We start from the raw sequence: 15811 nt of genomic DNA, 5'->3' as shown, positions 1-15811 counted from the left end.
TTGGGGTCAATACATCACTTTGGGAAAGACATTCAAAGTCAACATCTACTGGATGAAAAGAAATGAGATTCATTTAAAATTACCTGTTGTAAATCCAATGAGCACCATCACCATCAGTATCACAAATGTCAAAAATTTCTCCAAAATAATCTAAGAAGCAAATTTAAAAACACTTTAAATTCATAACACTTCTCCTAAAGGTGGTGGTATATTGTATATGTGTCTGCATTGTTAAAAAGGAGCAGTTGCCTAGTGACATGACATATTGGAAATTTAGGACCAAGCTGCCCATGAATTTCGTATTACCAATATCAAAGATTTGGGGTGATATTTCCATGATAACTGCAGATGAAAGAATGTTATGTGAAAGCATCAACCATTACTATCACCAACTGCCACGAGTTGACTGCAACATTTTAAAAATTTTATCAAAACATTTTATAAAAACCATCAAAATAAAATATATCCACATTTGCTATGCAGGATATAATTTGAGGTCTTCGGTTTTCCACATTCATCTGCATTTGGCTGACTGCCACCATTTTCAATTCACAATCTATTGAAACACCAGACCAGGAATAGTCCCTTCTGCCCCAACAACACTACCAAACGATTCCAATCAAACGCCACATGACATCAGGCTATAATTCAGCAGGTTTATTTGAAATCACAAGCTTTCGGAATGCTGCTCCTTCACCTGATGACGGAACAGTGCTCCGAAAGCTGGTGATTTCAAATAAACCTGTTGGACTATAACCTGATGTCATGTGACTTCTGACTTTGTCCACCGCAGTCCAGCACCGGCAAAATGATTCCAGCTAAGTGGATCTCTATCTCAACTCGAATTTCCCACTTTTGTTCCATATCCTTGTCACCTTTCCCTGACTAAAATCAAGCGATTTCAATCTTGAAAGGTCCAATTCAACCCTGGACTTTTTGGCAGAGAGTCCCAGATTTTTACTACGCTTTGAAACGCAATGTCTTTCCAACTCCACTCTTGAATGGCTTGGCTCTAACGTTAATATTATGGGCTGGAAATCTACAGGTAGCCTCTGGTCAGCTGGCAGATGAAACAGCCCTCACCCCCCTAGCTTAGTTTCACACCACTCATGCCCCATTGCTGGAGGGGAGGCAGTGATGTAGTAGTAATGGGCTAGTACTCAAGATACACAGTATAATGCCCATTTCAGGAATTCAGATCCCACTATGACAAATGCAAAATCTGAATTCAGTTATTAAAGCTGGACTTGAAAGCCAAATGGTGAAAACAGGCTTGAGGGGATGTGTGAAGAAACCCAGCAGGACTCACTGGACCCCAAAACAATAGCTCAGTTTCTCTCTCCACAGATGCTGCCAGATTGGCTGAATTTCCAAAGCAATTTCTGTTTTCATTTCAGGTTTCCGGCATCCACAGTGCTTTTTGTCTTTGAGGGATGAACAGCCCAATTCAGCTTCTCATGGACATGTTCAAACTATATATCTCGGGGATGGGGGTGGCAAAGAGGGCAGGTTCTTCAGCTTGAGCGAGAAAACAGACGGCAGCTCGAGTGGGGCCGGGTTCACTTCAGATCAGCCACATTTAAATGTTGTTTTCTAAACGTATATGAGTAATCACTAAACCATCCCAAATGGAAGAAGCAGGGGTTGTTTGAACACCTCATTTTGCAAAATCTCACAGTTTATGAGCTAAATGAATGAAAAAGGGGCTGCTCGGTGACTCAGTGGTTAGCACTGCTGTCTCACAGTGCCAGGGACCCGGGCTTGATTCTAGCCCTGTGTGACTGTCTGTGTAGAGCTTACACATTGTCTCCATGTCTCCTCCTACAGTCCAGACATGTGCAGGGTAGGTGGGATTGGCCATGGTAAATTACCCATACTGTTCAGGGATGTGCAGGGAAGGTGCATTAGCCATGGGAAATGCAGGATTATGGGGATAGGGCAGGGTGATTGTGGGTGTGATTCTCTTTGGAGGAAGCTGTGGACTTGTTGGGCTGAATGGCCTGTTTCCACACTGTAGGGATTCTACTCACTATCTCAACCGAAGCCAAGTACAATGTGGCCAATCAGCTATCAATAACTGCAGCTCTCCGAAACCCTCATCTCAGACTGAATTACCTGCACATCCTTGGAGGTGGCGTCATAAAGATATACAGCACAGGAACAGGCCGTTCGCTCCAACTCGTCCATGCTGACCAGGTATCCTAAATTAATCTGATCCCAGAGGCCTTCTATCCCTCTAAACCCTTCCTGTTCATATACACATTCAGATGCCTTTTAAATGCTGTAACTGTACCAGCCTCCACCACTTCATCTGGCAGCTCATTCCATACACGCACCACCCTCTGTGGGAAAATGTCATCCCATATGCGCGCTAACATGTGCATGAAAACGTTAGGTAGACAGGGCAGTGAAGAAGGCATTTGGTGTGCTTATTGGTCAGTGCATTGCGTGTAGGAGCTGGAAGGTCATGCTGCAGCTGTCCAAGACATTGGTTAAGCCATATTTGGAATACTGTGTTCAATTCTGGTCTCCCTGCTATAGGAAAGATATTGTGAAACTGGAGAGGGTTCAGAAAAGATTTACAAAGATGTTACCAAGACTGTAGGATTTGAGTTATAGGGAGAGGCTGAATAGGCTGGGGTTATTTTCCCTGGACCATTGGAGTCTGAGGGGTGACCTTATAGAGGTTTATAAAATCATGAGGGGCATGAATAGAGTCTTCTCCCCAAGGTGAGGCAGCCCAAAACTAGACGGGCAAAGGTTTATAGCGGGAGAGGAAAGATTTCAAAGGGATCTAAGGGGCAATTTTTCACACAGAGGGTGGTGCGTGTATGAAACGAGCTTCCAGAGGAAACGGTGGAGCCTGGTACAATTACAGCATTTAAAAGGCACCTGGATGGGTACATGAACAGGAAGGGTTTAGAGGGACATGGGCCAAATGCTGGCAAATGGGACTAGATTTATTTAGGATATCTGGTCGGTATGGGTGAACTGGGCTGAAGGGTCAGTTTCAGTACTGTACAACTCCATGAATCTAAATTAGATATTTGGTTGTTCAAAAGGCATTCGATAAGGTGTCCAACATAAGACTACTTAATAAGAGGGGTGGTATATATTCATGGTTTGTGGATTGGCTAATTAATGACAGAGCTCGGGTAAAGGGGGAATTATTATGATGGCAACCTGTAAGTAGTGGAATGCTGCTGGGATTAGGTTGGCGTCACTGTTGTTTGCTATCTATATATTTGGATGAGGAAACTGAATGCACTATCGTCAAGTTAGCAAATGATGCAAAAACAGGTGGGAAGGCACGTAGTAAAAATGACACAAGGGTCTACAAAGTCACAGAATTCCTACAGTGCAGATACAGGCCATTTGGTCCATCAAGTCTGCATCAACCCTCTGCAGAGCAAATCACAAAAAGCCAGCATCAAAGTTCAACAGGCAAATGTACGTTGGCCTTTACTTCAAAAGGAATGGAGTTAAAAAAAAGGGAAGTCCTGCTAAGGCTATACAAGACACTGGTCAGACCATACACAGAATACAGTGAGCAGTTTTGGGCCTCTTATCTGAGGATAGATACACTGGTGTTGGAGGCAGTCCAGAGAAGGCTCACTAGGCTGATACCAGATGTGGAGGGACAGTCTCATGAAGAGAGATTTTATGACGTTGAGCATGTACTCATTGAAGTTTAGAAGAATGAGAGGCAACCTTATAAGGCTCTTAGCAGGCCTAACAATGTTGATGCTGAGACATTGCTCCTTCTTACGGGAGTGTCTAGGGCCACAGGGTATTATCTCAGATTAAGCAGTTGTCCAGTCAGGACAAAGATGAGGGGACAATTCTTCTCTCAGTTGGTAGCAAGTCTGTGGAACTCTCTACCACCGAGGGCTATAGAATCTTGGTCATTAAGTATATTTAAGGCTGAAATAGACAGATTTGCAATTGATAAGGGAATCAAGGGTTAGGGAATAAAGGCAAGAAAGTAAAACCTGAGCATTGTCAGGTTAGCTATGATCTCATAGACAGGCAGGCGGACTCAGTGGGCAGAAGGGCCTACCTTTGCCTCTCGTTTTATAGGCTAAGAGGACCTCAGTACATTCCTGTACGAATCTACGGCATTATTGCATAGGTGACCATACAAATAGCTGTCTCGTGCTTCCGTTCTCAACTTCAGCAGTGTTAGGAAGCATGGACTTCAGCCACAGGCGTGAGGTCGGAGGTGGCAGAAAGAAGAGGGAGAGAAGAGTTGTGTTTTGGATTCTGAGGGGCGTACAGTGACTTGGAAGGAGACTGGTCTGCACCAATGTCTAGATCAGGGAAACTGAGGGCTTGGGGATTAGTGGGAGCTGAATGGAGAGGCAGAAAACTGCCATAAAAAGAAGAAATAGATACATTTTACTGATCTACAGATTCGGAGAAAGATACCCTCTATCTAGTAGTGATGCTGTTTGGTAGAAGGGTACAAACTCACTGGATTCCTATTTCTGGTAAAATAGGGTATCAGATGGAATCTCTTACCCATCCAGCCCATTGCCAAACGTGTCAACAGTGAATCAGTTAACTTTCATTGACTTTGCACAGAATGCTGACTTGTAGTGAATGTTTGGAGCACCCTGTTCTGGCTTGTTCCATCCTGTTTTAATGCGTTCCCTGTTCAGTATTAAAAGAACATTTCAGTCTAGAACTATGTACTGTTTGTCCCCTGTGGAGATTCAGTTTGTTTACCTTCTGGAGAAGGATGGCAAATGGCCCAAGTATCCGGAATCCCCGGAAGAAGTAGATGGAATTGCACCAGGCCAAGGCGATGGCAAGAGCCATAAAGAACCCCTCAGCACCCGCACTCATCAGCCGTAGGAGGAGGATCAGCAGAACCAGGAACGCAAAGCAGATTCTGTCGAGGGAAGAGGATTGTTGTGGTGATTGATTAGGTCACTATTGGGATAATGCGTTCAGTTCTGATCTCCCTGCTATAGGAACATGTTGTTAAGCTGTAAAGGGTTCAGAAAGGATTTACAAGGATGTTGCCAGGGTTGGAGAGTTTGAGCTATAGGGACAGAATGAATAGGCTGGGGCTATTTTCACTGGAGTATCAGAGGCTGAGAGGTGACCTTATAGAGTTTTATAAAATCATGAGGGGCCTGGATAAAGTAAACAGACAAGGTTTTTTCCCCCAGGGTAGGGGAGTCCAAAACTAGATGGCATTGGTTTAAGGTCAGAGGGGGAAGAATTAAAAGGGGCCTAATGAACAACTTCTTCACTCAGAGGGTGGTGCGTGCATGGAATGACCTGCCAGAGAAAGTGGTGGAGGCTGGTACAATTACAACATTTAAAAGGTATCTGGATGGATACAAGAATAGGAAGGGTTTAGAGGGATATGGGCCAAATTCTGGCAAATGGGGCGAGATTAGTTTGGGATATCTGGGTGGCGTGGACAAGATGGGCTGAAGGGTCTGTTTCTGTGCTGTACATTTCTATGGCTCGAAGAGTGAATAAAACTGCGGCAGACAGAGTTAAGCGTGGAAATGTATCCACATTGGATTGAAGGAAGACAGAACTAAGCATTTTGTGAGTAGTGCAAAGCTCGGGATTCTGCAGAAGCAGAACGATTCAAGTACTACAAGTAATTTCTTCTTTGGTTTTTTTGCCTGAAGGCAGGTTTGATCCACAGTACCACACCTCCATCATTGGAGGGCAATGAAGCAGATCTCAGATATACAACACAGCCAGAATTTGACTTGATAGAGGTGTACAAAATGGTATAGATAGAGTGGACAGCCAGAGACTTTTTCCTAGGGTGGAGGTAGCTATTACAAGGGGACATAGTTTTAAAGTGAGTGGAGGTAGATATAGTGGAGACATCAGAGGTAGGTTCTTTACTCAGAGAGCAGTCAGGGCGTTGAATGCATTGCTGGAGAGGGTAATGGAGTTGGCCCCAGTGGGGTGTTGAAGCAGCTATTAGATGGGCTATGGATGATAGTATAAGGTAGGGGTGGAGGTTAGATAGACCTTAGGTTTAGGGTAAAAGTTTCGCACATCATGGGCTGAAGGGCCTGTACTGTGCTGTACTGTTCTATGTTCTAGAACACGAATCGAATCCTGAATTATTGGCACTGATCTGATCCATGTCAGTCTGTCAGTTGATGAAAGCAAACTGTTCAAATTATTTCTCACGTCTTAACACTAGAAAGATGGATTGATAGACTTTTGAAAGGCAGGCTGGTAAATATCGATAACAAGGTGTGGAGCTGGATGAACACTGCAGGACAGGCAGCATCAGAGGAGCAGGAAAGCTGACGTTTTGGGTCTGGAACCTTCTTCAGAAATGGGGCAAGGGATGGGGGCTCTGAAATAAATAGAGAGGGGGGGAAGCAGTGATAGCGGTGGAACAAAAAGGTGGAGAGAAGATGGACAGGTCAAGGAAGCAGTAAAGGTGAGTGGGGGTAGGAAGTGGGGGGTGGGGGTTGGTCAGTGATGAGGGAGGGGTGGGTAAGTCAGAGAGAAGACAGGTCAAGGAGGCGGGGACGAGCTGGTCTGATCCTGGGATGTGGTCGTGGGCAGGGATCTTTTGAAACTTGTGAAGTCTACTTTACTGGACTTTATGAGCTTCAAAATCTCCCCATCCACGACCTCATCCCAAGACAAGCCTCCCCCTTGTCCCCGCCTCCTTGATCTGTCCGTCTTCTCTCCCACCTATCTGCTCTACTATTCACCTTCTATCGTTGTTTTCCCTCTCTCTATTTATTTCAGAGCCCCCTTCCCGCTCCCCCATTTCTGAAGGGTCTAGGCCTGAAACGTCAGCTTTCCTGCTCCTCTGTTGCTGCTTGGCCTACTGTGTTCCTCCAGCTCTACACCTTGTTATCTCAGACTCCAGCCTCGGCAGTTCCTAGTATCTTTGGTAAATAGAGAGTAAATAGGCCTAATGAAACAACAGAAGCAACTCGAGGAGATGAACGATTTCCATCCGTTCAAACTTCTACAAGAAAAATTGGATTGAGAGCTGGGATGTGAAAAGAGAGAGAAAAGGGGGGGGGGTGGTGAAAGGAAGGGACAGATGACAGAAAGAAAGAGAAGATGGAACTTGAAACCGTGAGTGAGGGAAGTGGAAAATATGATGGAGAGAAGGACAGGCAGATCGGCACAGAGTAGAGAGAGAGAGAGAGAGGAGAAAGAGTGAAAGGCAGACAAGGGGAGAAACAGAGTGGAAAAATAATTTCAGTGTGTGCGATGGACAGACACCAAAGCAGTGAAGGCCACAATGAGGCAGAGGGAGAGGAGGAAAGAGACAGAAGGACAGAAGGAATGAGACAGTAGCAGAGGAGGAAAAGGACAGCAGGAGGGGAGGGAAGAGGCAGAGAAGGAAAGAGATAGAGAAGGTAGCAGACAGAGAGAGTGGAGGAAACAGACAGAGAGAGAGGTGGAAAGAGACAGAGAGAGAAGAGAAAAGAGACAGAGAGGAGGAAAGAGACAAAGAGAGAGGAGAAAAGAGACAAAGAGAGAGGAGGAAAGAGACAGAGAGAGAGAGGAGGAAAGAGATAGAGAGAGAGGAGGAAAGAGACAGAGGGAAAGAAAAAGAGCAGGAGAATGAGATATACCATTCTCCTGCTCTTTTTCTTTCCCTCTGTCTCTTTCCTCCTCTCTCTCTGTCTCTTACATGCATGTAACAGATTGAGACAGAAGAAAAAGGAGAGAGAAATGAGTAGAGAAAGTCCCAGGGCCGGGAGCAGAGCAATGGGAACAGGCACAGGTGGGGAAAAGAAGCAATACATTTAATAATAGGAAGATGAGAGGGAAAAAAAATGTCCAAACAGATGAAAAATACAAAGTGAATGAGAAACAGCGAAGGATAGTGAGAGTGGGAAGTCATAGTTAAAATGTTATCAAAGAGAGAATAACAACTGGCAAGAAACATAATAAGGGAGGGAAGAGATCAACTTTTAGGCCATGGTCTGAAAAGCAAAAAGGATAAAAAAAAAGCAACAAAAGTGGACTATTTAAAAAGTTAGTATTTAGGATGCTGCCTCAAAAGGTGTAGTGAACAAATGCACTAAAAGAGAATCATATTGACTACAAAAGTTTGCTCCCTAACACTGAACTCACCCAGAAGATTTTCATATGGCAGAACTGAAAATATTATAATCATAGAATCCCTGCAGTGTGGAAACAGGCCTTTCAGCCCGACAAGTCCACACTGACACGAACAGCATCCCGCCCAGACCCATCCCCGTAATTTACACATCCCTGAACACCTAACCCACCCTAGCCTGCACATCTCTGGACTGTGGGAGGAAACCGGAGCACCCAGAGGAAGCCCACACAGACACGGGCAGAATGTGCAAACTCCACACAGCCAGCCCGAGGGTGGAATCGAACCCAGGTCCCATTGAGGATGGGCCAAATGGCTTGCTTCCACATTGTAGGGATTTTATGAGTTTGGAGTCAACAACATTGCTGAGGGTCTGGAGTCAATGTGGGCAGGTCTAGGAAAGACAGCAGTTTTTCCTTCGTGCAGGGCTTTTGTATGTCCATCATAGGGTTTTACAACAATTGACAATGGTTTCATTGCCATCACTAAACTTTTAATTGAATAACTTTTGTCCTGCAATAATGGGATTTTAACACACAGCGGGAGAAAGCAGCTTAAACTTTATTGGAGAAACTCGGTAACTGAAACTTTTGTCAAAATGATGACCTTTTAAAATCGGAGTAAAGTAAGAGGTAAAGATTCTGGGAGGAGTTCTATAGATGTTGGGGCTGGCTACAAACTCTTACCACTAATACGGGGGTAATACGAGGAGAGGGCACAGATATCAAAAATTAGAGAACAGTTTGTGAAATTTTACAGAACAGAAGGTCGCTCAGCCTCTCTTGCGGGGTCTATGAAAGAGCAATGTAATCAGTTCCAATACTTTGGCTTTTAACCCAGAGCCAAAGTATTTTTCAAAAATAAATCCAATTCCTGTATGCAAGTTGCTACTGAAGTAGTATCCAACAGAGTTTCTCGTAAAATAGGCATTGTCTTTCTCTCTCTCTCACACACACACACGCACATGCACACACTTGCACACACACGCACGCATGCACATGCACACATAAACACACACATGCACATCTACATACATGTGCACACACACATGCATGCAAACACACATGCACGCACACACACACACATGCACACGTACATGCACACACACATGTACAAGAACACACAGACACACACGTGTGTGGAAACACACATGCACACACTCACGCACACAAACAAACACACACAAGCACATGCATGCACACGCACATGTGCATGCACACACACACACACATGCACGTGCGCGGTCACACACATCCATACACACATGTGCACACACATGCACATGCATACACACACACATGTGCGCGCGCCCACATACAGTGCATGCAGGTGGGCATGCACGCACACACACACATGAATGCACATGCACACAAACACACACACATGCGCACGCGTGCACACGCATACACATGTGCACGAACACACAAACATGCATGCACGCACACACACTTGCACAGGCATGCACACACACATACACACATATACACGCACATGCACACGTGGGTACAGTTTTTTATTCTTTCAGGAATCGTAGATATTGCTGGCAAGGCCTATCCCAAATTTCCCTTCAATACAATGGTTTGCTGAGCCACTGCAGTGGCCTCAACTATGTTGCTGTGGTCTGGAATCATGTTTAAGCCACCCTGGATGAGGATGACAATGAAACTTTGACTTAGACATATTAGATCCTGAGGTAGCTGAAGAGAAGATGCTTCCTCTTCTTTAAGAAGCTAGAATGGGTGGGGTCACTGTTTGAAAATCGGTAGATGTCTGTTTAAAACAGAGATGAGGTGATTATTTTCTCTCAGTGGGTCGTGTGTCTTTGGAACTCTCTTCCTGAACAGGTGATGGAAGCAGTGTTTTTAAGGCAGGTGTAAATAGATTCTTGTTAAGCAAGGGACCGAAACATTTAGCAGGGAAAGGTGGTACAAAGATTTGAGGTTACAATCAGATCAGCCATGACGTTACACAGTAGTAGACGGGCTGAATGGCCTACCCTACTCCATGTCCATATGGCAGATGCCTTCCCTAAAGGAGATGGTGAACCAGACGGTTTTTAAAACAATGAAGAATACATTCATGGTCACTATTCCAGATTGTACTTGTGGAGTTTAAATTCCACTAGCTGCCACAGTGGTATCTGAACATGTTCCCACAACATTAACCTGGCCCTCTGGATGATTAGGCCAATGACATTACCACTACACCATCATCTTCCCATAGAAAACAACAAGATACTATCATCATTAAAAGAAAGGCAGAGATTGGAAGAAGTGATGAAACAGAGAAAACTGGAGCTGTGATAATTTGCAAATTAATGCCAGGTTTAACTGGACTGTTCTAGAAAACACATCGTCATTTTGCTTACAATATAACATGGAATGGGCCTCCAAGGACGGTCTTCCCGAAATATCCTGCTGTTCCATATCGTAAGAAGTTGGCACTCTAGGGAGAGAAAACCGAGATGAGCAAATCACAACTATTTCTTACAATGCAGGGGCAGATTTTCACTTTCGGTGCTGATGGAGCCCTGGAAACAGGGCTTAGGGAAGCTTCAGCCTTAGCCCAGTGCCTCATGTGTTGATCAGAATATCATGGCTTCAACTCTCACTTCAGAAACGCCACCCCTTGATGGAAGTTAATGCAGTCAGTTCTGATATAATGAGATAGTCCTGTTCTCGTTCAATCTCACATTATAAGAACACTGTGCTGTAATGAGGCCAGAATCACATTATAGCCAATACGGGTGGGGAAAGTTCACGTTCTACAAATAGCGATCTAAATTCTTCAATCATGTTAAAGCCAATTCTCATTGAAAACACATGCGTTATAACAGAACTGGCTGTGCACGACTGAAGTCATGCTGCACAGTCAGAGGTGGTGTCTTTCAAATGCGACATCAAACCGAGGCTCTGTCTTCTGGGAAGATATAAAATGATCACCTGGCTACATTTTGAAGAAGAACAAATAAAAAGTTCTTCCCAGTTAGCTGACCAATATTTATTCCTCAACTAGTAGCTTTAAAACAGGAGATCTGACCATTATCACTGTTTGTGAAGCACTTTGGGACATCCTAAGTGTGTGAATTATACAGCAGTTACAACACAGAGGAAAGCCATTATACACCATTTGCTTTGCCAGAGCAACTTAGCGAGTCCCACACTCCCTGTAGCCCTACAATTCCTTTCCCTTCATATGAACAAAGAACAAAGAAAATTACAGCACAGGAACAGCCCCATCAGCCCTCCAAGCCTGCCCTGATCCAGATCCTCTAACTAAACCAGTCACCTACTTTCCAAGCATCTGCATCCCTCTGCTCCCCGCCCATTCATGTATCTGACCAGATATATCTTAAATGATGCTATTGTGCCCGTCTCTACCACCTCCACTGGCAATGCGTTCCAGGCACCCATCACCCTCTGCATAAAGAACTTTCCACGCATATCTCCCTTCAACTTTTCCCCTCTCGCCTTGAAATCATGACCTGGTAACTGAGTGTCCCACTCTGAGAAAAAGCTTCTTGCTACCCACCCTGTCTATACCTCTCACGATTTTGTAGAGCTCAATCAGGTACCCCCTCAACCTCCATCTTTCTAATGTAAATAATCCTAATCTACTCAACCTCTCTTCATAGCTAGCACCTTCCATACCAGGCAGCATCCTGGTGAATCTCCTCTGCACCCTCTCCAAAGCATCCACATCCTTTTGGTAATGTGGCGACCAGAATTGTATGCAGTATTCCAAATGTGGTCGAACCAAAGTCCTATACAACTGTAACACGCCCTGCCAACTCTTATACTCAATATCCCGTCTGATGAATGAAAGCATGCCGTATGCCTTCTTGACCAATCTATCAACCTGCGTTGTCACCTTCAGGGTACAATGGACCTGAACACCCAGATCTCTCTATGCATCAATTTTTCCCAGGTCTTTTCCATTTACTGTCTAGTTCGCTCTTGAACTGGATCTTCCAAAATGCATCACCTCGCATTTGCCTGGATTGAACTCCATCTGCCATTTCTCCGCCCAACTCTACAATCTATCTTTATTTTGTTGCATTCTCCAACAGTCCCCTTCACTATCTGCTACTCCACCAATCTTAGCGTCATAGAACATAGAGCAAAGAACATAGAAAAGTACAGCACAGTACAGGTCCTTCAGCCCACGATGTTGTGCCGTGGAATAATCCTAATCCAAAACTAAAATAACCTAACCTACACTCCCCTCAATTCACTGCTGTCCATGTGCATATCCAGCAGTCGCTTAAATGTCACTAGTGACTCCGCTTCCATGACTACCACTGGCAAAGTATTCCATGCGCTCACAACTCTCTGGGTGAAGAACCTCCCTCTGACGTCCCCTCTATACCTTCCTCCTAAAACCTTAAAACTATGACCCTTCAGGGCAGTCAATCCTGCCCTGGGGAAAAGTCTCTGGCTATCGACTCTATCCGTGCCTCTCATTACCTTGTACACCTCGATCAGGTCACCTCTCTTCCTCCTTCTCTCCAGAGAGAAAAGTCTGAGCTCAGTCAACCTCTCCTTGTAAGACAAGCCCTCCAAGTCCAGGCAGCATCCTGGTAAACCTCCTCTGCACCCTCTCCAAAGCCTCCACATCTTTCCTATGCAAACTTGCTAATCAGACAATCTATGCCTTCCTCCAGATCATTTATGTATATCACAAACAACAGTGGTCCCAATACGGATCCCTGTGGAACACGATTGGTCACAGTTCTCCGTTTTGAGAAACTCCCTTCCACTACAACTCTCTGTCTCCTGTTGCCCAACCAGTTCTCTATCCATCTAGTTAGTACACCCAGGACCCCATGCGACTTCACTTTCTCCATCAGTCCACAGTATGCTTTGCCTTTTCCCTTCTGAAAGCCACCAGTAAATCTGCCTCCTCCCCATTCTCAAGTCTTGTAATCCAAATCCAAAACACTCACTACTTTAAAAATCTCTTCCTCACCGCCTCATTTAAATCTCTTTAAGCATCCCTCCAGTTCTTAGCACTTCCAATGAGAAAGATCTAGGTGTGTAATGATTTCAAACAATTGAAGAATAACAACCCATCTTCTGCAGTCTATCTTTGTAGCTGAAGCCCCCCATCACTGGAACTATGGCAGTAAATCTTTCTGGCATCTTCACATCATTCCTAATGCAGAACTGAATGGAACTGTGCAGTTGAGATCAAATCAGTTTATTAAAAAAAATGTTTTTATGCCTCCATTTATAAAGCGTGCCTTTATCAAATCGTGGCGTCACCTTCAGCCATTTGTTCACATGTACTCTCGGTCTCTGCTCCTGTAATACTTCTGAGAATTGGACTCTTCAATTTAATATCAGCACTCCTCGTTCTTTTTTTCTAAAATGTATCTGTTCGCATTATGTTTCATTTGGCATGCATCTATCCGTTCCATTATTCCAAGCACTCTTGAAGTTTATCACTATCCTCTCCGCAGTTCACAATACTTCCAAGTTTTCTACCATCAGCAAATTTTAAAACTGTACACAGTACATTTATGTCCAAGTTAATAACATGGATGAAGGCAAGCAGCAGGCACAGTACCACCCCCACCCCCCATCAGTGTCCCACTCTATGTTGTCCCAGTACATAAGACAGTTATGGACTATGGCCTACTCCTGCTCTTCCTGCCATTCTGCCAACGTGGTATTATGTGCTGTCCATTTTATTCCATAGGATTCTCAGCGAAGTTGGAACCAACTGGGGGAAGAATCTTGTGCCCTCCCCCGCGATAGGTTTGGTGGCAGGGGGCATTGATTTGGGCAGGAGGGAGGCAGGCCCATGCGAATTAAGAACTAAAGTAGGAATTGCTGGAACAGCTCAGCAGGTCTGGCAGCATCTGTGGGGAGAAATTGTTTCAAGTCCAGTGATGCTTCCTCAGGACTTGCTAATTAAGCCTGTGTTGAGAAGGCCCATGACAGTCTTCCTTATCCTGTGTGGCCATTGATGCCCTTGACTAGCCAAATCATGACCCCCTCGTGGCCTTCATCCCAACTCCACCAGGGTTTACTAAGTAGAGGGCAGGCGTCCCACCATGCAGGGAGCACCAACCAACTGGCATCATGGCCTTTGGGCTCCAAGGGTGGCTCTTTATTGAAAGACACTGTGTGAGGGAACCCAGCATTGGGAAAGTGGGTAGGGGTTGGTTATTGCCACTCCTTGTCTTACTGTTGACCCTCCTTGATCAGAGGTTTCTAATGGATACAGTACTGGCAACAGCCTGCCTTTGGCCACTGATGGGATTTTCACCTCCAGGGTCACTGGTCCCATGGGAAAGCCTGCCTTTGTTCCCGTCAAGTGTTTTTGTGACATTTATTTCCATTGGGCTTCCTCACTTATTCCAATGTAGTTTCCCTAAAATAGGCAACATGGGGTTCCCATCAGTTATCACATCCATAGAATATATCCCAGTTGCGTTCATTAAATCCAGCCCATTGTAGAGCACATTATTAAACATCTTTTGGAAGATGACGCACAAAAGATGGGTTTTTATGGAGAATCAATGAGGCCTTCACAGTCACGGCTCCTGAGAAAAGTATTCAATTCCAGGTTTTATTGAATTTAAATTCAACCAGCTGCAGTGTTGGGATTTGAACCCTTGTTTCCTGGCCCTCTGATTTATTCAGCTCATCACAATTATCACTACACTGCTGTCCGCCCTCGGTGCTCCATATCGGGCAAATGAAAATTTCACTGGCATTTTCTGGGATATTCATTTTTTAAAAAATCATAGTGATAGATTAAACTCCACAGGCTCACTCAGCAAAGCAAAACCAAACTTCCTTACTTCTATCAGAAGGATGGCTATGGCTCCAAAAACAGAAATGATCTCTCCCACCAAGCGGATGTAATCTTCATTTGATATGTAGCACAGCTAGAATAAGGAGCAGAGAGTGAATGTTACACCCAATGGCATGGCAATAGTTCAAAGGATGAGGTTAGTGTCAGTGTTAGGATTTTAGTAGAGCAAGCAACTTCTATTCTACTATTTCACTAAGAGGCACAAATCATTAAAAAGGTGAGTGCTAAAGTTTTCACGTCTCGCCAAACTATGAAGAGTCTCACTTCTTAGTTTTTCGAACAAAATTTTAACCAGGTTTGAGAAATGTTTACCAATGCTCCTAGGAAGTTGCTTCACTCCAACCACAAACTCTGCACTAAACATCCAAGTAATTTCTTAAAAATATCACAAATAAACAAAATACATGATTTTACGTCTATCGGTTGTAACACAGCTTACATTTTATTTATATCACAGAGGGTCACGCAGCCTGTAGACTACTGCCCCTATAGTTAGATTTCTAGGTTAGGTTAGATTACAGTAGAGTAGAGGAAAAGTGGCAATTGGGAACTAATACATTTAAATAGAACAGTACAGCAGAGGAACAGGCCCTTCAGCATCTCTCTACTGACCATGATCCTATTCTAAACTAATCCCGTCTGCCTGCACATGGTCCATATTCCTCTAGTCCCTGTCTGCTCATGAGTCTGTCTAACGCTGCTTAAACGTTGCTATCATATATGCTTCCGCTACCTCCCACGGCAATGCATTCCAGGCACCGACTAGCCTTTGTGTAAAAATCTTCCCTTGCACATCTTTAAACATCCCCCCCTCATCTTAATCCTATGTCTGCTAGTATTTGATATTTCCATGCTGGTACAGAGACTGCAACTATCCAATCTATCTGTGGCCCTCATAAT

The 15811-nt window shown here is 44.4% G+C and overlaps 1 protein-coding gene across 1 annotated transcript in view; it reads right to left on the bottom strand.

Annotated features, from left to right (window-relative positions):
- Window positions 1-15811, bottom strand: part of LOC125463724 (transient receptor potential cation channel subfamily V member 6-like) — a 57121-nt gene that overhangs the window by 18711 nt on the left and 22599 nt on the right. The window contains exons 9-12 of the mRNA XM_048555345.2: window positions 14898-14984; window positions 10455-10531; window positions 4729-4894; window positions 84-150 (exon numbers count right to left, since the gene is read on the bottom strand). Of these exons, the coding sequence (XP_048411302.1) occupies window positions 84-150; window positions 4729-4894; window positions 10455-10531; window positions 14898-14984 (397 nt within the window). The remainder of the gene's footprint in view (window positions 1-83; window positions 151-4728; window positions 4895-10454; window positions 10532-14897; window positions 14985-15811) is intronic.

This window comes from Stegostoma tigrinum, chromosome 22 (assembly GCF_030684315.1).
Source record: "Stegostoma tigrinum isolate sSteTig4 chromosome 22, sSteTig4.hap1, whole genome shotgun sequence".
Taxonomy (NCBI): domain Eukaryota; kingdom Metazoa; phylum Chordata; class Chondrichthyes; order Orectolobiformes; family Stegostomatidae; genus Stegostoma; species Stegostoma tigrinum.
Note: the sequence above shows the minus strand (reverse complement) of the source record. Positions and strands in the feature narration are given on the sequence as shown.